General features: G+C 29.3%; 1 protein-coding gene across 1 annotated transcript in view; it reads left to right on the forward strand.

The window, feature by feature from the left end:
- Window positions 1-22,237, forward strand: part of LOC107439870 (cyclic nucleotide-gated channel alpha-3-like) — a 315,434-nt gene that overhangs the window by 288,241 nt on the left and 4,956 nt on the right. The window contains exon 3 of the mRNA XM_087157675.1: window positions 19,803-20,132. Coding sequence (XP_087013801.1) covers window positions 19,803-20,132 — 330 coding nt within the window. The remainder of the gene's footprint in view (window positions 1-19,802; window positions 20,133-22,237) is intronic.

Below are 22,237 nucleotides of genomic sequence, written 5' to 3' on the forward strand. Positions count from 1 at the left end.
TACATACTTTGTTAATACTTATGCGCATGTAATGCATGGATGTACAAAAAAATAGTTATATGCACAATGTATGCATGTGCATACAACGTATACATGTACATAATTACAAGTAATGTACAAATACGTGCGTACATTTAAATATATGTAATTACAATATGCATATACATTGTGCATACATTAAAAAAATTTATATGAGTAAAGTTATTAAAATTTGTTTTAAAATTATTCTAAGGTATATGAAACTCGACCTCATATTTTTTAGAAAGCAAACGATAATTTTATTTGGAATTTCTAAATATTAATTCCACACATAAAATTTACCGTTTTTCTTACGATTTAAAAAATTTCTATGAATCATGCATTATGTTATAAAAAAAAACAAATCTGTATTGTCAAACATTTCATGAAAATACCTGAAAATAATTTTTTATTCAGAGAATTTCAAAATGATATAGAACAATTAAAGCTGAAATCTAAATTTAAATATCGTTTGATTTTGTCATTTAACTTGCTTGAGTCATTAAAAGTTAACTTACATGCATTTTATTTATTGCATTGTACACATATTTAGACATAAATGTAATGTACATATGTATACGTGTAATGTATGTACGCATGTACAATGTATGTACATACATTCATGTATTGTACGTGCATATATAGTACATATGGATATGCATACATGGAACATACGTGTATTGTACATGTGTGGATGCATTCATTGTACATATATACATTGCACCATATGCATAGATAGGGATAGCATGCATGTACACATGTAAAATTTGTACGTAAGAATTATGCCCAATATATTTATGCACATACGTACTGTATATGTACACACATATGTACATTATATGAACATTTCATCATATGTACATTATATGAATATACATCTGTACGCTATATGTATATACATCTGTACGCTATATGTATATACATCTGTACTATATATGCATCTCAAATGTGTGTACGTACGTTATGCATGTCGAATGCATGTATGAATATATGTGAAATATAAATACGTAACAAATGTATTATGCATATTTGGATACTTACATTGAGCATATTATGTACCTGTACATAAATACACTGGACATGCATATCATGTACATGTATACATACATATATTGTACAGTCCGCAAAAAAAAAAAGATATCACCCTGAATAACTTTCGTTCTAATGATCCGATTTTCACGAACTAAGTGTCAATCTTAATGGTTCCTGGGGGTGACCTCAAATATGCTAATTAATTAGTGCTAACTATTAATTAAGTTACGAAATCAGACACAAAAACGTACTTTCTCTGAATAAACATATATTTTTTTTTACATATTTGGAATCTAGACACTTGAATTAGGGGGGGTAGACAAAATTTTAAAACAATTGGGTCGTAAATTGGGTTGCAATAAAGGTTTATATATTTGGCGATAGTCCAGAAAACCGCCAAAAAAAGTCGCCTGCGCAAATAAATATTTTAAGATAACCCTTGACTGATTCAAAAGAGAAACGCTTAATTTTACTAGGTTGCTAGGCAACCAATTTCTGACTGTAAAAAAATTGAAATAATGTTTTGTGATTGCTCTGAGAGGTTTAATTAATAGTTAATAGAAAACAACTCGAAGTTTCTAGGCAATAGACAATTTTTAAGTTCATTTATGTCCAAAAAGCAAAAAAAAAAAAAAAATAAATAAATAAATAAAATAAAAAATTACTTTAATCTCTTTTGAAAAGAAAATTTGAATCGATTTATAAGTTTTCAGAATTTAAATACATGAACTTTTTATCTGATATTATTTAGATTATGCTATTTTTGCTATGTTTATTCGAGGATTTCATACTAAAATCAAATTAACATAACTTATAATAGCTATATACAAAATTTTAGGGATAATGATTTTTACAGCTTTAATCGAGTCTTCTAGGCATGAAAGTTTGAAGGAAAAAAAAGTGCATGAAAAATAAAATGTAGATTGTATAGTAATTCTAATGCACATTCACAAGGTTTTCTGTAATTTACGATTTCTTTTTTCTATAACTCAATGAATTGCTGAATGTTTAGTGGCATTTTAAAAACATTGAAATATGTTATGTTTAAGAATAAGATATAGAAATAATATGTTGCATATTGTATGATTCATTGTTTAAAAAATTGCTTCATTTTGCTAGATATTTACGTTACATGGTTTTCTTTGGATAAAGATGATTAGCAAATAGCATCCACATGTTTCGATACATTCTGAAACTTACGTTCGCAAATTCACCATAAAATGTCGCACAGCGTATTCTTCAATTACGATAAGCTACATTTACCACCAAATACTGCTACTATGATTATTTTTGTTATATATATATCAGATATATATATATATATATATATATATATATATATATATATATATATATATATATATATATATATATATATATATATATATATATATATATATATATATATATATATATATATATATATATAACGTCGTTGCCGAGTGGAAGGATTAAAACAGGTCATAGGTCGGGAAGGAGGGTACAAAATTTATTTATTAATTATTAGACAAGAGCAGTCATGAGAATGAGTGAAAGTGCACATGAAAAGTTGCGCTCCTTGGTTATATGTTAGGGAAAATCTTGCAAAGTAAAATCCGTAATATGTCTTAATTTAGGGAAAGAGGGAACTCTTAGTAGTTGCTATTGGTTTATGAAATAGATCGAACGTTTCCCACACAAGAGCAAAGGGAAAAATGTCCTGCTCTTAATTAAATGCATACTTGAGCCAAAAATATATTTAAGAACAGGATGTGGTTTTTAAAAGTGCGAGAAAGTATTTCGTTTAGAATAATTAATTAGGATGAAGTTTTATAGCAAAGAAACTAACATAAAAAGATTAATTGTAGCTTTTTATGTTACACACACACACACACACACACACACACACACACACATATATATATATATATATATATATATATATATATATATATATATATATCTGATATGATACTCTCTTTTTAAACAGAGCTCGTAAGGCCCTTAAGATACTGAAATGGGGGCACGAAAACTTAAAAGATTTTTTTTTTTCCTAATGCCCGCCTGTGTTAACATCAGTCAATTCAGGCATCTACAGGGCGACAGATATCTGTGTGGCCTAAGGATTCCTAACGAGCATCAAACATTCTCAAAATTAAGTGTTCATTCACTGGAAAATTTAGTGTTTATTCAATTTAAGAACTGTTCCTTCACTTGGTTATCTTACTACTTATTATTTAAACCACCAAAAGCTTAAAACAATATTATGTAAGTTATCTAAATTTTTTTTACATAATTTGCATTTAATAACAAATATGTCGACATGCATTTAATAACAAATACGTCATTTAGCTAAAATTACAAATTTTGAAATTTTTATGATTTTTTTTTTAAAGACAAGCTAAGCTTAAGTATTCCTTCACTGGTTAGTTTACCCTATAAGATTTTGAGAAATTTGCGATGTTGTGAGAGATGCTTAAAAATGTTGACTGCGAATTTTTATTAATATTTATAAAATATATATTCAAGAAATTGATGAATATTTTATTCCAAATTTATTCATTTGTATGTATATTATTGAAATTTTATCAGTTATTGAGAAAAAAAAATCACATTAAAGAAGCACAATCTGTCGTATAATCATATTCTATCAGAAGCATGCTTTTATAAAACTCCACATTCTCTGAATAAAATGTATTTTATTCAATAAAATGTTTTGTTCAAATTTCTTTACTAAATTGCAAATAGAATTTTAGACGACTAAAGAAGAAACATCGTATTTTATAGCTTAAAAAAATAAAAATGAAAAGATAAGCAAACGATTATTAGCGAAAAAAATATGAATGAAATTTTATGCTAAGCGCGCGAAGTCAAGTTCCTCGCAAGTTTATCACATTTTAATATTAATCGTCCCATTTAATCATTTCTTCATTGTCGCCAAATTATTTTTTTAAAAATAATTAATTTTAATTTTTCTCAGCTTCTAATAAATAAAAACAGTTGAAACTTTAGATTTTTCAATTGAAAAATATGTAGATTAATATGGTATAAAAAAATTCATACCTTATAATTCAAAAATGTTTCATCTTTAATTTAATTAAATAATAAAAAATAATTAACAATTATTAAAAATTATTTTTTTCGTGAAATTATCTTTGGGTAAATGAGTTTTATGACTGGGTGAAATTTTCTTCGAATTGCTTTATTAGTTTTTAAAATATGACTAAAAACGTAAAAAGTGAAATTAACATTAAGGGGTACGAACTTTGAATCGCTCTCCTGACCAAACTATGGGGACCATATTTCCCAGATTGCGGCTACCCCCTATATTTTGAAGGTTAAAAATCCAAATATGTAAGAAAAAATATATGTTTATTCAGAGAAAGTACGTTTTTGTGTCTGATTTCGTAACTTAATTAATAGTTAGCACTAATTAATTAGCATATTTGAGGTCACCCTCAGGAACCATTAAGATTAACACTTAGTTCGTGAAAATCCGATCATTAGAACGAAAATTATTCAGGGTGATATCTTTTTTTTTTTGCCGACTGTAACTCTAGTTGATCGTTGCCACAGTAAGTATTGAAAATTATTGAGATCCTAATAAGGGCCACAGGAATGGGCTTTGTTGGGTCCCTCGGTCGGACACGAGCCTGCATCGCCTCTACTGAGGAGTCTGTCATATTTTTCATATTTCATATATTCATATTTCATATATCATATTTTTCAGGAGTCATATTTTTTATGAATGTTTGCGCATGTGTACAGTAATCATGTATGGCTGGATCAAATATTTAGCTTTCAAGCTGTAATAATAAAAAAATTCATTTCTTAGATTTTAAAAACCTCCTCTGATTCTGATAATTAAACACCACAGATATGAATATACAATATAATTTAAGGTATCTGACAAGTTTCGACAACATTTTTTTAAAAATATTATTATAAAATTTTAAAAAAAAACTGGTTTATCTCTTACCTTTTGTGGGTCTCTTCTTAATCCTTTATAGGGCTCTTTTTTTCAACCACTGTTTTGTAGTATTCGTAGTATTTTATTTACATCGCGATAAAGCTACATACTGGGCAATTAGTGACAGTCTGAAAAGCATTTTTTGCGACGATCTGAAGACATGCCCTCTCAATTTTGATCATCTCTAGAGGGGATCGATCTCCTTTGGTATCCAAACAAAATGTACAGAAGTCAAGCACTTTAAGTTAAGTTAAGTTAAGTTAAGTTAAGTTAAGTTAAGTTAAGTTAAGTTAAGTTAAGTTAAGTTAAGTTAAGTTAAGTTAAGTTAAGTTAAACAGTTCAACGGTCCCTTGTCGGATAGATCAAAGTGGTTACTCATTCGATGCCAGAGATACTTGAGTCTGGTGATCTACTGGGAACAGAGCTCTAGTGAGACAGCAAAATTGTATTAAAGTATTTTTAGCTTGGTATTATGATTGAATAATAAAAATAAATTCATTTAATAAAACTTCTTAATACTTATTTGATTTTTAAGATCGCGATTTTTTATTTGGTGGGAGGGTAGGATTTTCGAAATTTTACCTTCTCTAAACAATCGTCATGAACTTGAACTTTTGACCTTATAACTAATTGAATTAATGAATTCTGTGTTTACTATTACGAAGAAACTTGGTGAGAAATGATGAAAACGAACGCATACTGTACATAAGATAGTAGTTCTCTAATCTTGGTCTCACTTCTTCTTCCCAAGCAAACCTTCACTGCTACTCACATTCATGTAAACAAAGCATTTTATTGCTTTTTTTTATTTGTATTTACTGATATTATCATCAGATAGCTTCACAAATCATTGGTGGGAAAATAGCTACTCATCGGCTTTCAAAAATTTATTAAGTTGGTCAGAAGTAAACAGTTGGAAAGAGACGGACTGTTTGACATCAGGATAGCTCAATGATAAAAAAATGGTAAAAATGAAATATTTACATGTTATCCAACTCACTATTATCCTCAAACTTCATTGAAACTTCCTTTTGCTACTATTATATACGTAAATTGCTCACATCTGATTAATAATTCGTGAAATACAAATTAACAAGTCGAGTGCCAAGCCAGTCATCGGTGACTGATACTGAGGTGATTGATACCTTAAAGCAGCGTCAAGCTGTGCTAAATGATACTGAATTTTTCCTCAAGGCCACGTCAATCTACGGTGACTGACTTAGAACTTTCCGTTCAAGCGCGTAAATATGATATAAAATTAAAAACTTTACATTGTTTTCAGTGATTATTAAGAAATTATTTAAAATTTACTTAATTTTCATTTAATACAAATCAATTTTTTATTCATTTCAATCTGTTAGTAGTATGATTCGCATCGCTATACTACACTGCAAAGCGACGCGCGTGGACTGAAGCGGATTTCCTAAAAGATACGCCCAACCTCAATTAAATTGGATCAATTAACTCTTTGAATAACCCTATAATTTCCAACTTTGCTAAGATAAAGAGTGTTTCTGAATTCTAAATAATTAGATGTCTTCTCCGTCTTTTATAAACCGTTTTGTTATCGCCTTAACATTTTCGCATTAAATTTTTGTGACGAAAGTTTATTGTAAGTCATCAATGGGATAGTCCACGTAATTATTACTTACAATATTTCTTTTTTGTTTTTTAAACTTTTCTTTTATTTATTTCAGAAGCGAATCAATTATTAGAAACTCAACTCATTTTTTCACAGATTATTTTTTTAAAAAATTAGACTGCCTTCGACATTTGTTCATTTGACTCATCTGTCACTATTTCCATAAATTACAGTGATTGGAGTTTTATGGAAATTAACCACGATGGTAATAATAATAAAAAAGAAAAAAGATTCTTACAAATCTAAAACGAGTATATTTTTTCCATGTTAGATTTGTAAAATGGAATTCGAATAATGGTGTTTTATCTTTCTTAGTTAAGAACAATGTATTTTGATCAGTTTTGAATTATTAAATAAAAACGAAAACAAACACGATCGATCATGTTTTCCTCGAAATAAGTACGTAATAATATTGCTTTCTTTGAAAAACAAATTATAATTTCGAAATAAAAGGAAACTTATAAAAATAATGCGTTTGCCTCATATGTATCCTAAACTTCAAGATATATTTAACATAATTGTCAAATAAATAAATAAATAAAACGTTGTTAAAGTGTTTTTTTATGGGTAATTGTTTTTTTTATGAAAACCATTTAATAGTTGAAAACTCATGATATACAAAATCATCTTAAATACAATCACACATTTAATGAGAAATAAATAACACAATGAAAGTGTTTATTTGTTAATGGAATACTTCATTGGCATCTAAAATTAAGGTGGTAAAAGTTGACAAGTTTCAAGCGTTCTAGCTTTCCATATAAATACGGGTTAGCTCCCTCAAACAGTCTTCCACGAAGGCAAATTTATCCGAATACTCTATCCATGAGTTCCCTTGTCTTCTGTATTGGGTTCAAAATTGCAAGGCTGCGGAGTTGAACATTAGTAGTCGTAAGCCCATAAAATTGGGTCAGCTGTTCAACAACGGTTAAAATATAAAATAAAAATCTTCTTTTCTCGAGAAATGCTATATTTTGATAGCGTTTTTTTTCATCACTTAAACATTTGTTTACCATCCCTAATATCTATATTTCTATTTCATAATTTTCGCTCAGGATTCTTCAAAATATACTCATATTTAAGTCCTGGAATAGTATTCTAGCTAGCAGAAAAATAGCAAGCGTTATTATAACATATATTTTTAAAAAATGCATTAATTTTAAAAACACCTTTTCAAAATTTAAAAAAAAAATAGAAGATCGTAAACACGGTTCATCGACAGATTCGCTCAATATTTATTCAACTTAAAATAACTAGTTTAAAATGTTTACTGTAGTCTGATCCCAAACTAGTTATGCGGAATGTATTTTACTTTTAATAGCTTTTATCGCAAAAAATATTTTGTTATTTATTTTTTTCACAAAATGTGTTTTCTTTAGTCATTTGCAGTATTAAAGTCACTGAGTCACTGTAAACATAGATATCTCAACTTACACGCCAAAACCAATCAAATCAAACTTGTCTCTTCTATGATGTGTTTGAAAATACCGACGCACAAAAATCTATCTATAAAAAAAGATTAGCTTAGCTTTTTCTACAAATTCCAAACATCACTTAGAAAAATTTCATGAAAAATTTTCTTCTTTGAAATAAAAGAAACGAATCCTTGAAATGAAAGAAACGAAGATCTGAACTAGAACCAACTGTATACAGATGACAATCTATCTGAAATTCTAACATTTACGCTACTGTTACTGCATACGCGAAAGGTCACATACCTAATTATACGACGCAGCCGGTAGCTTCCATTTCATCTGCGTTTCACTAACTAGTGGATTAACCCTTTGTAAGACCGTGGGAGGTATACTATTCACCCACTTCATTAAATTTTCGACGTCGATTATTTTCGAAAAGATTTTAAATGTCAAAAATGACTTCAGAAGACACAAAAGAAAAATATGCCAATGAAAAACTTTAAATAAAAGTGAGAGTAAAAAAAATTCACGTTTTCCATCAATTCTTTACATTAGGTAACATTTAGAAATTCTCACTCATCTCCCCCCCCCCCGGGGCCGGATTTCCCTTTAGGCCAGACTAGTCCATGGCCTGGGGCTCCCTTAAAATGGATTTTTTTTTAAATAAATTTTAAAAAATTAAGAATTTCAAGGATTTTTCAAATTTTTTCAAAATGTTATGATTTTTTTTAGTTCTAATTTAATAAAATAAAGTAAAATTTGATTTATTATTATTTTTATTTTAAATTTGCTTTCTTAAATGAAAAGATATATAAATACTTTTATATTTGAATAAATAAAAAATATAAGAGAAAAAAATTTAATCTAGGGGCCCCAAAAATTTTAATGGCCTAGCCTTACGCTTAATCAGGCCCTGTTTCCCCCCACCCTTTTTTTAATAAAATGATGTAAAAAATCACATAAATTTTTTGTAATGAACTAAATGAATTACTTTTTATAAATCAATCTCAATTTAGAAAACATTTTAATAAAACATTATGGAAAAAAGTTGCTCTATAAAGGGTTGAAAATAAATGTTGTTTATGGTATAAGTTTTGCTACTTTTTACTTATACTAAATACTTGGAAGTTAGTAAACGACAAATAATACTTAAAAATATTGATTAAAAATAAATTTAAATACTTTTGCATTTAAAGAAGAGACACTATCGCTATTGTATAAATTATACCACTAATTACTTATACTAAATACTTGGAAGTTAGTAAACGACAAATAATATTTAAAATTATTGATGAAAAATAAATTTAAATACTGCTGCATTTAAAAGAAGAGACACTATCGCTATTGTATAAGTTATACTACTAATTACTTATACTAAACACTTGGAAGTTTGTAAACGACAACTAATATTTAAAAATATTGATTAGAAATAAATTTAAATACTGCTGCATTTAAAAGAAGAGACACTATCGCTACTGTTTGTACTTGCCACAAGCATTAGTCTTTAAAATATTCAACACTAAGTGAATTAAAGAAGTTATTGACTGCACATATGGATTTTCTCCCGACTACTTTTCTAAATAAATATCTTACTTCCAGACAATCCTTTTAAGTCACGTATCTAAATGCAAATTTAAAACGTGCAGAAAATATTTACTTAGCCGACGATTCGCTTTGCTCTGAATCAGCAATAATTTCATAGATGTCAGCCAGGATATGCATCCGCTCTTTAAACTCAATTTTATCGATGCATTTTTATGTAAACTGTTGCAAGTAATGATATATTTGAGTAAAAATATTTTTCCTTCTTAATTCATTGGGATAGCAAGAAATGGCTTTCAGACGCAAAGCATTTATGATTTGAAGTTCTTTATACGATTGTTTATTCGAGCGCGAAAAAAAACTTTTTTTTGCATTTTAATCTTTTTATTGTATAGTGCACAAAATTAAAAAGCAAACACTTTAGTAGCTTGTATTTTAATGATTGGATTTTTAATTATTAAGAGGCCGTCTTAATAATTCAAGAGCTATTTCGCCGATTTAATGTAAAAATTTTACTTTATAATTTTTAAAAAAATGATGATCATTAAAAAATTTTGATTATAATAAATTATAAATTAATGTAAAAAAAATAATCATTAAAAAAAACGAATCGCGGCAAAATTAATGATTACGCCGAGGTACAATTGTTTTTTCTGTTGCGTAAGATTTTTTTACTGATTTTGGATATTTTCACATCGCTGATATCAAACCTGCAATCTGTTTCTCTCTCAAATCTACAAATTTTTTTAGTCTATTTTTTGTCGAAATGTACGATTTCAAAAACGTTAAATATAGCAAGGGGTCTCATAGGTGTTGCGACAAACTTCTAAGTAAGTAAGGACACATCATCAGAATGAAAATTACATAGGAACCCTTGCCTGGTAATGTCATCATACACCGTTAATGGCATTTCGCTATTATGAACCTTAGCCTATTTCCGGGCATGGGATTTTATGCAGTCTTAATCCTGATGATGTGTCTTACTCTCCAAGAAGTTTGTCGCAATATTTAAGGGAACCCTTTTTATTTATAACGCTTTTGAACTTGTATATTTCAGTAAAAAAACAGACTGGTTGGTTGGTTCTAATGCCACTTGGCCACACTGGCAAGCCTGCTTGGTGAAACCGAGCAAATTTAAGGCAGAGTGTGCGATTCTTGTTTTTCAGTGGCGCCATCTATGGCCAATAATTCGACTTCTGCCACACCAAACGTCACACCTGTTTATAAGGCTGACCCATTCATACATCCACTGATCGTAATTTTGACCTGTATCAGAGAACGATCGATCTCCAATCCAGTACCCCCAGAGGTTTTGATTTTTTATGGGAACGTGGAGGACTTTGCGACTCGACAGAATTTTAACGTGCATCAGTCACCAACTTCGGCCGGCGGGGTTCTATCCCACGAACTCTCGGCCCAGCGCCCTACCGACCAGGCTATCCCGGCCACCAGACTAACAGACAAACAAAACTTACAAAAAACAGACTAAAAATGTCATTTAAAAAAAATCTGCAGTTTTTGGAGCAAAACTAACTTCAGATTTGAAATCCCCACACCCGAATTAAGTAAGATCAAGTATTTATATAAATCCTACAAAACAATTTATTCCCTATTATATTAAACAGCTATATGATGGAATACGCGAGAAGAGGAATTAAACTTCAAGGGACCGAAAATTTCGACAGCTCTCCTGCCTAAGTTATTGGGGTTACTTTCTGTCAGTCAAGAATCCCAATCCATCAACAACAAAAAATTTTATTTATTTAGAAAAAAACCGTTACATTTTGTAACTTAAAATATCACCTGTACAAATGATTCAACATTTTTATGGCTATTCTGTCGAATTATTAAAATTGTATCTTAGTACATGAAAACATAAAAATCCAATCATTAAATCAAAAGTCATTTATGCACAGTGAGCAAAATTAAAATAAATTGAGGTGTTCGGAGAAAAGACAATGAAAAGTTACATAACTTTCGAACAAATTAGAATTTGGAAGAAATGCTAGATGTCAGGTTCATCAACAAAAATACCTCATCAGCACATAATCTTTAAACCTACATTTTTTTGGACTGCTATGCACACGTGAATTTAACAGCTAATAATTCTAGAGATAATGATCAAGCATTAAATTTTTTATTAGTCATACTTCCTGTATATTCTTCTATAGTTTCACCATTTCACATTTCTAAGTATTGCAGTTTTTGCTCATCAAAATAAAATATAAAGTTGAACGCACAAAACAGTGGCATGTGTGGCACTAGCGACTTGATTTTTTTTTCAATAAGCCCAGAAGTATTTTTTTAATCCAAATATTACTAATGCAAATTTTGAAGAAAAAAACTTAACTATTAAAGACAGTTTATGTCTTAACTCAATTATGATGAGTAGTGCACAATAAAGCAAACCCCATAATGCCTTGTCATTTAACTGTCAAATTTTCATGTATGTCTGTCTATCTTAATGATTTAAGAGCCAAACCTTATATATTTATTGGGACAAACGATGTTTCAAGTTACGAAATCAGGTAAAAATGCTCTTTCTCTGAATAAACATCCATTATTTTTCAGTGCATTTAGATTAACAACCATCAAATATAGGAATATGTAACTGAAATTAAAAAAAACTGTGTCCCAATAGTTCAGGCAGGAGAGCCGTTGAAAGTTTGATCCTCTTAAAGTTATTTTCACTTCTTACGTATTTCGTCATCTCAAAGAAGACATATTTTTAATGTTTTATTTCTTAGGAGCATTTTGGATCAATTTGGTTTAAATTTTGAAATATGTTACTTGAAACTACTGTTTACCTTATAAAAATATTAATATTTTCAACAACTTTTAAATTAAGGAATAAATAATTAAAAAATAATTTTTGCATGGAATTATCTTTGGATAAGCAATTTAGATAAGTGCGAAATTTTTTATGATCTACTTCATTATTTTAGGAGATATGGAAAATCCGCAAAAAAATGAAATTAACAATTCGGGGATTTAGCTCTCACCACACTCCTGCTTATCTCTTTGACGCAGAATTTTGGTTTAAGATATTTTTCACGCTTTTTTTATTATTTTGTAATAACTAGATCAAAATAAGGGGAAAATATTATATTTAGCATTTTAATAATTCATGTTCATAAAATACAGCATGAAATACTGTTGTGTTTTTCTGCGCTAAAGATCTTCCAAACACGGCTTACTTCCACGCAATATTTTTTTCAAATTTGCTCTTATTTAGATTTAAGACAAACAGGTGATCATCATCGGAATTTCTTTAACCTCTTTAACCTACAAAATCAATTACTGATAAGTTTTTGAAAATGAATGGAAAAAAACTTTCCGGCTACTTTTTATGGATTTTATATTTTAGTACAAGGTTAATTCTGATAATCTGAAAGATTTTTAAGTAACTATTAAACTGTTTTCTTATAATTCAAAAATATCAACAACAAAAAAATTTTGTTTGTAGTTAAAGCGTCAGAAAAAATATTTAAAAGGACACCGTTGTTCCATTTGCGCCAAAAATTTTTATTTCTGCAAAAAAACAACTTTTTTATCAAAATTATCCTTAGTTTAATCTAAAATCCCTTAATTCAAAATTAATTCTTTAATTTGAATGCCATTCTTTAATTTAAATGTGAAAGTCTTGTTTTCCAACATTAAAGAAATTTATTATTATTCTTAATTAGTGTATTTTAAAAAGAGAAACAGTAAAAAAAAACTAAATTATTTGAGTAAAAATAAGTTATTTATTTAAATATGGAAAGGGAAAGAATGAGCACATTAGATTCGCCTTAATAATTTTTCCCTCATTATCAAATGATTAAAATTACCTTTTAGAAGATTTCCTATTAAATCTGTGACAGTGAATAAATAACTACAATCCGTAGTAGCTGCCATTAGTTTACATGTAACTACTATTGCACAGACGTACTACGTTTGTCAGATTTAGCAAGAGAGACATTAAAGCAGCTTAAAATTCATAGATGATTCAATCTGAAATAATCATCAAATCAAACTCAAATATTTATCGGATTTGATTGTAAATTCATTCGTCTGATTTGCTTCACTTGTCTGGCGACTGTTAAGGAATTTTGATTTATTCATCAATGATAATGTGAAAGAGGCTCTTCATGATAGAAAATAAGCTTTCTACATTTATCACTTTTCTCCATTAGGTAAGAACACGGCGAACAGATGGCGCTGCTGTGCTTTCCTCGTTAATATGCGTTAATTAAACATTAAAGTATGGTTGCGTAGAGAAGTAGTGAATGGCTAAATCAAACTGACGGAGTTATCTTCAGAAATAGATGAAACAGGATTTCAAGATGCGATGGAATTTTCTGATTATGAAAAGTTGAATTTATGTTGACTTCTCGAATGAGAATATTTTTCTGGATTAAATTTCTAATGAGGTAAATTGAAGACAGTTTGAATTGAAATAATTGTATTTACCTCGTCGTAGGGAAAGTTGAGCATTTGTATGTTTTGATCCGTTTGCTTTGAAAGACTTTGACTGCTCATTAATATTGAGAGAAACATAATCTTAAACATGAGTGAATTACTAATTCTACGAGCAATTTGAAATGAATAAATGAAAAGTAAAATATGCGTGGTGAAACTTGAAGTGTGAATAAAATATTACAATATACTATATTTCAAATAATAGTTATGACAAATAACCATTTTAGTTGTAAAAGACTTACTATACAAGAAAGAAAAATATTCGGGTAAAATTACCGTATTGTATGGTAATGGTAATGACATTTCTAGTTAAAAAAACATAAGTCTGTCTAATAAAACCAAAATATACGGTGCTTAAACCATTTATTTGGTGATTTTTCCGTTCGGTAACGGTTTGCCGGAAGTTCTGGTCTTCAAAATTATGGTTCTTATTACCTCACGTTAGTTTTTATTACCATGTTCTAAGATACCTTGATAAAATTAACAAATTTTACTGTAATTACCTAATTTTATCACATATTACACATTGACCGTAATTTTTTTCGTAGATTAGTACGAAATTAATATTCGAATTTAAAGGCGAAAGTTTACTCTCTAAATTTATCTTTGAATTTTAATCTTTATGATCAATTGATTTTCGTGCATTAGTTTCTCGCATTTTCTTTTTTTTACTCTTAAAAATATTTGAGTATTTCCATAAAAATTGGTATCCAAATCTTGCGTATTCTTATAGCAAAATTTTAGAAAATATATTCTGGAATTTTCAAGGTGAAACTTCTTTGATTAATTATTTGGGCACGAATCGTTTGCGGGACCTTAAAGCATTTTATCTCCAAAACTCTATTTTTCCTTCCAATTTGTGTGAGATTATATTTTCTCTTGCACTACTCGAGAACGTTACGATGAGTTGAATATGCAAAGCGCAAAGTAAGAAGAACAAATTGAAAAATATTTGAGGACAGGCAACTGTTTCGATATTATTAACAGGCAAAATCATTGCTTTCAGTACATAGAATACTTTCTCGAATCTTAATTTTCTTGTAGAAACTCTTCACAAGACAGCCTGCAGCTAGTTTTAGAATTATGCATTTTAGATGAGAAACATAACTCACGGAAACACTATTCTTGCTTTCAATACCCGTTCATCTAATTAGGTGATCCAGACGAGAAGAGCACGAAAAAACATTTTTCATCATACAGGCAAAGATGGTGGAACAATGTGTTTCTCTACATCACAGCATGCGAAAAATTCTCGTAGAACCTTCTTGATTAAATATATTAACCAACCGCGAAAAACTCGCCAATCAGGGTGTCGTTCATTTCTCTGAATTCTCATACGTGATGTTTTCACGTGCAGTGATAATAGCCTTTAATCCATCAGACTCATTGAATTACAAACTCTTGTAGTTTATGTCTAAAACAATAGAACCACTAGACCAATTTCCGAGATGCCACTAGATTCTAGATACCACTATATTAATTTCATGAGCAGCATTTCACCGTTCAGGCGTGGGAAAAACCACGACTCAGATATAACTACCCAGTATCAGGGCACAGGATTACACAGATGACATTATAAACAACCTCGTTTAACTTTCACGACTTCCTACTCAACCATTTCATTCACTCACTCCATTTTGCCGAAGTTGAACATTGTAGCAAAGATAAAGCTATATTAGGTTTTTAAGGTAGCTATAAAGATTTATTTAGATTTTTAAGGTAGCTACATAGCCAAATGCTATATTAGATTTTTAAGGTAGGCTTAACACACTAATTAAGGGGGGACCCCACCCTGAGATGGTAAAATATTAACGTTTTTCTTGAATTTTTTTTTAAGTAATAGAGACAATGCAGAGACTCCTTGTTTTTTCTATGTTATTTAGCTACAATTTAAGTCTATTTTAAAAAATTTTTCTTTTACAAAATAATAAAAAATAAGTTGGTGGCAGCTCTGCATGTGGCTGGTCATCAAAAAGTAGCACCTCACTAGCCTCATTGATTAAGAAGTCTTGAAACATAGAAAAACAATTTTACTTAGATTTTCTGAAACATAAAGACATTATCTAAAAATTAGCATAGCGGTTTTTTGATATTCGCAAAACTACCAAAATGGCGGTAACTTAAAAAAAAAGTTAAGTTTTTCATTTAAAAAATATTCATTAAAATACTAATATAAAATCGAAATATGAAAATATCAAAAAAAATTTCATGCTACTTTCTAAAGAATATATTTTTACGTAATTTAAAATAAAGAACAACTTATTTCGTTATATAGATCATGAGAAAAACGTTAGGCCATGTCAAAAAACAGCGTTTTGAGAAAAGCAAGTTTAAAGTTTTGACTTATGGTAGGGGAAAATGTTTAATTTCATATATATAATGATCGATAAATGAAATGCCTACAATAAGTTTCTATATACAGTCAAGAGAATGGATGAGGCGCAAAAAGAATGTCCCCCCTCCTAATCCTGGCCAAAAGGGGCTTTCTACCTGCTTAGCGACGACTCTCTATTTTCCGGTATAACTTCCAAACGAAGTTAGGCACCGAGAAATCGTTTTAGACAGACATTAGGAAGGGTACAAAGATTCGAAAAATGCAGTAAAAAAATTTTCGAATTTTTGAAATATTCAGGGTGGGTTCTCCCCTTAAATGCATACACAGCACGACTTTAAAGCGAATTTTATCTAGCATTAAATCACGATGACTATTAAGTATTGGATAAAGTTTACATGAAGAAAAAAAAGAAAAGCCCAATTCTATTTTATGCAATGTATTTGTCTCGATGACAGAGAAATACTTCATTTCTAATTTGAGAGTATTCACAACTTGGCGAAACTAAGTAACAAATAAAATAGTCCCTTCCTTCGTATAATTTCGGCAATAAAAGTCAACAAGTCAGATTATCTGTTTACTAAATCACTCAAAAATAACGTTAATATGATTAGAGTCTCATAAGAGAAAGATTTACGACAAAGCTTATCCAAATAATCGAAACAGAATAGATGAAAGGCACATAGAAAATTACCTAAGCGAATGATTGAGGGTTGTTCTGTATTGCCAAAGAAAAAAATATGAAAAGCAACGTAAAAATTTTGCAATGTGAAATTTTTCTTAAATAAAATTTATAAAATTTCTATTTTAGTCATCATTGTGCAATGATTATTTTAATATAATTGAAAATAGTAGAAAACTCATTTATAAAAGAAAGAAATTCAGAGCAAAATTTTGAGCTCTGGTCTGCACAAGATTTGGTTTCATACTGGGAAAGTACAATCTTGTGGCTTTGTACTTCATTTTCTAATACTAAATTTTATATTCTTCACTTAGTTTTTAACCCTTCACCCATAAGCTTCATTTGGTAAATATTTCATTGTAATTATAAAATTTTTATTATTTTATTAAGATATTCTACTGTGTTTTTAATTTGATAGAGGTTATAACAAATTTTAAACGTACAGTAAGTTTCTTTTTCAAAAATGTTACTGTACCTATGAAAAGTCCGATGAAACTAAAAAGCAACGGTATTTAAATATTTACCAAGTTATGAAAAACCATCCCACGTACTAAATGCAAACTACTACAGGCTCTCGTTAAAGAATATGTATGATTATTTTTATTTTTTTTTTTGGAATGAAAAAAACGTGAAAAAGTTTGGATCAATTGAAATAAAAAATGTGATCAAAATTCCCAAAATGAGTGAAAATTTGATTTGAACATTACAACGTCATTGCAAACTTTAGAGCAATTAATAAAGTGATGATATATAGAAAAAAAAATAATGAATTTTAGGTAAGACCTCATCTTTAAGCAACTTATTGCTGGAACATATTTTTCCCCTTTATCACCTGACCTATGAGGGGGAAAAAAGTTTCTTAAAACATTCCTTTACATTATTTATTTATAAAAGTAAATTAAACATAATTGAACCAAATAATCATTTTGAGAGGAAGGCAATAAATCGATCATGAACAATTTCCGACGCAGTGTGACCAAACACTGACCGTCGGTCATTGCTTTTATTCACAGAATCGCCATACAGTTTCTTTTGTCCCCAATGTCTTAAGATGAATGATGGCGTCTCCTATTTCTTCTCTCAACCGCTTTTCTTTCGAGGGTAGCAAAAGGACGCTAATCTCGTCAACAGAGCTTCTGCAGGAAAATATTGCTGACATTTGATTAAGGCGACAACCTCATTTTTCATACCCGGGTAAGCTTAGATCGTAGAAAAGCCTCTGAGAAAAAGATGATGTTACTCCCACCCAAGTGAATTTATTCTTTTTGAGGCAGTTTATGGTCTTGCTGTCCATTACCTCCTCTTATAATGTTGTGTATAACTCGGCATTAGCTGAAGAAATAATGGCGATGGTTCTATTAAATATGGATATAAGCATATATATTATTCTTTTAGATGCGTACGTTTAACATCGGGATAATAATTAATTAAATGAGTCGAAAAGTTCATCATGCCCTTAATGCACAAGTAACGTATTAATCTTCCTCGACCTTTGTTGGTCAGCCTATATTTATTCTTTCCCTTATTATGTTTTTGAGGTACTTTATTATTCACAGCAATTCTTTTACACACGTTATCTTGTCACTCCTTTAAGTTATTACTTCGATAATTTTACTTCAAATAGTAATAAACATCATTATGTAATCATGCAACATATCAATATGTGCTTATTTTATCATTATTACAATTTATTGAGTTTGGTATTATTGTTAGATATATGCAAGTGAAAGTTCGCAATAACGGGGAGAAATTTATTTAATAATATTTTATTAAAAATATATTACGTCAGTTAATATTTATCAATTTGGTGCAATTTTTTTTTTACTTACACTCTTACTTTAAATTTCTTAGTTTGAATATTTTTATCTGACAATTGACTCTACTTCTGGATTAATTGTCTCACTCATGCTTGTTGCATAGAATACTTATGAAAATTTTTAATGTTAATAAAATTCAATGCATTAAACGAAAAAATTACACACGCATAGGCTAAATTTATGTTTTAAACGAACAACGAATGAAAAGGTACAGAACCTTTTTTAAAAAACGAAAGAAAAAAATTATAATTAATCCTATTAAGAAATAGATTGGAAGTGATATTAAACAATAAAACGAGTTTTAAAGAGTCTGAAAAACAGAGGTATTGCTTTTATTCCTTCTATTGAAGATTAGTTCGCAGTCATCGTCGACGTCAACATCTCGGTATTTTGCGTTCTCTGCGCAAATGCTCTCAGCTAGGTTTTTGAAAATCAACGCTTTACGCTTGCGCAGAAGACTCAATGCACTTAAAAATGGCCGTTGACATTCACTGTACTGTGTACACATATTTACCCTTTTTCACGCAAAAACTCGCGTTATTTGCTCTTATTACATGCAATAATGTCTTCCGATCAAACCTATCCTATCCAGTAATGTGCTATGTTCTAATTTCTTGCACGTCGCTAACAAAAGAGATTTTTGATTAAATGACTCATAAAAATTATGTAAAATGGTTCTTTAATTACCCTTTATCAGGATTTTAAATAAAATTTTAATCTAAATTCATTTTAATTGCTAATTTACTATGACATTAGTATAATGTGTTCAATTACTTGTATTCTTTACAGTTACTTAAAACGATTACATGAATTGTTAATCTAATTTTTTCGAATACAATGTTTCTAAGCCTCGCTATTTAAGTTTTTGAAATCGATTTCCACTTATGTTGCTAATTTCTTTTTCTTCATCAGGTGAAGTTGGTAAGGAAATGTATATAGTGAATCGTGGTAGGTTGCAAGTTGTAACAGATAACGGCAAGACTGTCTTAGCAACTCTCAAAGCGGGTAGTTATTTTGGCGAGATAAGTATCCTGAACATGGGTACTGCTGGAAATAGAAGAACTGCTTCGGTCAAATCAGTGGGATACTCTGACCTCTTCTGCCTCTACAAGCAAGATATGTGGGATGTACTGAAAGATTATCCAGCGGCAAGAGTTCGACTCGAAGCCATCGCTGTAAAAAGGTTGGAGAAATACAAGAAAGACGAAGACATAAAGAAATATGATCCGAAAATAAGTTTTTGTAAGTATTTGTTCGCTCAATTGCATAGACTGACTAATAATTTTAGTTTAATTAAAAAAATTTATAGCATGTGGAAAAATGAAAACAAATACCAAAATAATCAAGTTTTCAGAAGAACAATACTTATCGAGATTTGACAAATTAAAGCCTTTTTTTTTACATAATATAACCTAACAAGGATACATTATTCTTCTTCTTTACTAAGTGTCCGAAAGATTGTATTGATGGTTTTAAAGAGAAAAATATTTTTGTAGTTTTTGTAGAAACATAGTTGTAAAGAAAAACCATCGATTACCTAATCATCGATTTGATTTTTTAAATTACTATTCTTATTAGATCTGAACAATAACCGTTTAGTCAAAATTAAATCTATCATTTTTTGCGCCGTACACATCTGCATTTTGAAATTAATGCGTTCTTACCTATGACGTATAATCTCGAATGCTATTGCTTAACAATAATAGAAAATAGAAAAGCTTCTTAATATAGAAATGATGTCTCTATACAAATATTAAAAACCAAACTCCCGACTGTTATAAATTTAAAAATGAACTTTGATGACGAAACTCTGAATAAATTTTAGTTCAGCAAAATTAGACTTTTTCTTCCAAAAAAAAAAATACCCTAAAATTTTTCAAAGAAATCTTGGTTATTTTATTATAAATTATACTTAACTCCCCTGTTCTCTTATATACGCTTCCGCTTTTTTTTTAAAAAAAGTAGCGGCGATTTGTTGGGTAGAACTGAATTTCTTCTTCAAAGGCAAGTGAGGCATACTTTCCGATATGTTCTTTCCCACTAAATTAAATTAGACCAATCTTCAACGCAATATTTTAGGAGTTTAATTTGTTTCATATAAAAAAGGACAAATTTGTACTTGTGCCTTTTCCCACATTTGATATTGCTATATGAACGAACAAGGGAAGCATTATTTCCTAGGCAATTCTTCACGTTGAATCGAATAAAACTTTCGAGTCAATTGAACAAATAGATCAAAAATTTCAAGAGTTTTTATGTATAAAAAATACATTTTACACGTACTTATGTATACACTTCACATTGCAATACAAGAACTATTTGGCTGAATAAAGTATATTTACCAATGTAATCTGTCATGCTAAATTGAATGAGACTAACCCCAATATTTCAAAACCCTTATAACTTCAAAACTATTTATCATTTTATCTCATTCAACTCAGCATAAAAAAGTTATTTGGAAAATGTACGTCACATATTCAGATGGACCCCATAAAGCAAAATAAAACATAAAAGTATTCAGAGAACAATATCTCACTTGTTTAGTTGGAAATATCAAATCCTTAAATAAGCATAAATACAAATATGTACTTTCTGTACATAAAATGTTTATAACTTCTACAGTTCGATCGTCTGGAAATTGGTCTCAATCAACACAGCATAAGAAAGTTATTCGAAAAATGTACCTCACATGTTCAGATAATCCCCAGAAAACAAAATAAACATAAAAGTATTCAGAGAACAGTATCTCACTTGTTTAGTTAGAAATATCAAATCCTTAAATAAGCATAAATACAAATTTGTACTTTTTGTACATAAAATGTTTATAACTTCTACACTATTAGTTCGATCGTCTGGAAATCGGTCTCATTCAGCACAGCATAAAAAAGTTATTCGGAAAATGTACCTCACATGTTCAGATAATCCCCAGAAAACAAAATAAACATAAAAGTATTCAGAGAACAGTATCTCACTTGTTTAGTTAGAAATATCAAATCCTTAAATAAGCATAAATACAAATATGTACTTTTTGTACATAAAATGTTTATAACTTCTACACTATTAGTTCGATCGTCTGGAAATCGGTCTCATTCAACACAGCATAAAAAAGTTATTCGGAAAATGTACCTCATATGTTCAGATAATCCCCAGAAAACAAAATAAACATAAAAGTATTCAGAGAACAGTATCTCACTTGTTTAGTTAGAAATATCAAATCCTTAAATAAGCATAAATACAAATATGTACTTTCTGTACATAAAATGTTTATAACTTCTACACTATTAGTTCGATCGTCTGGAAATCGGTCTCATTCAACACAGCATAAAAAAGTTATTCGGAAAATGTAC

Source organism: Parasteatoda tepidariorum, chromosome 2 (assembly GCF_982258835.1).
Source record: "Parasteatoda tepidariorum strain Cologne lab strain chromosome 2, Ptep-v5.0, whole genome shotgun sequence".
NCBI lineage: Eukaryota > Metazoa > Arthropoda > Arachnida > Araneae > Theridiidae > Parasteatoda > Parasteatoda tepidariorum.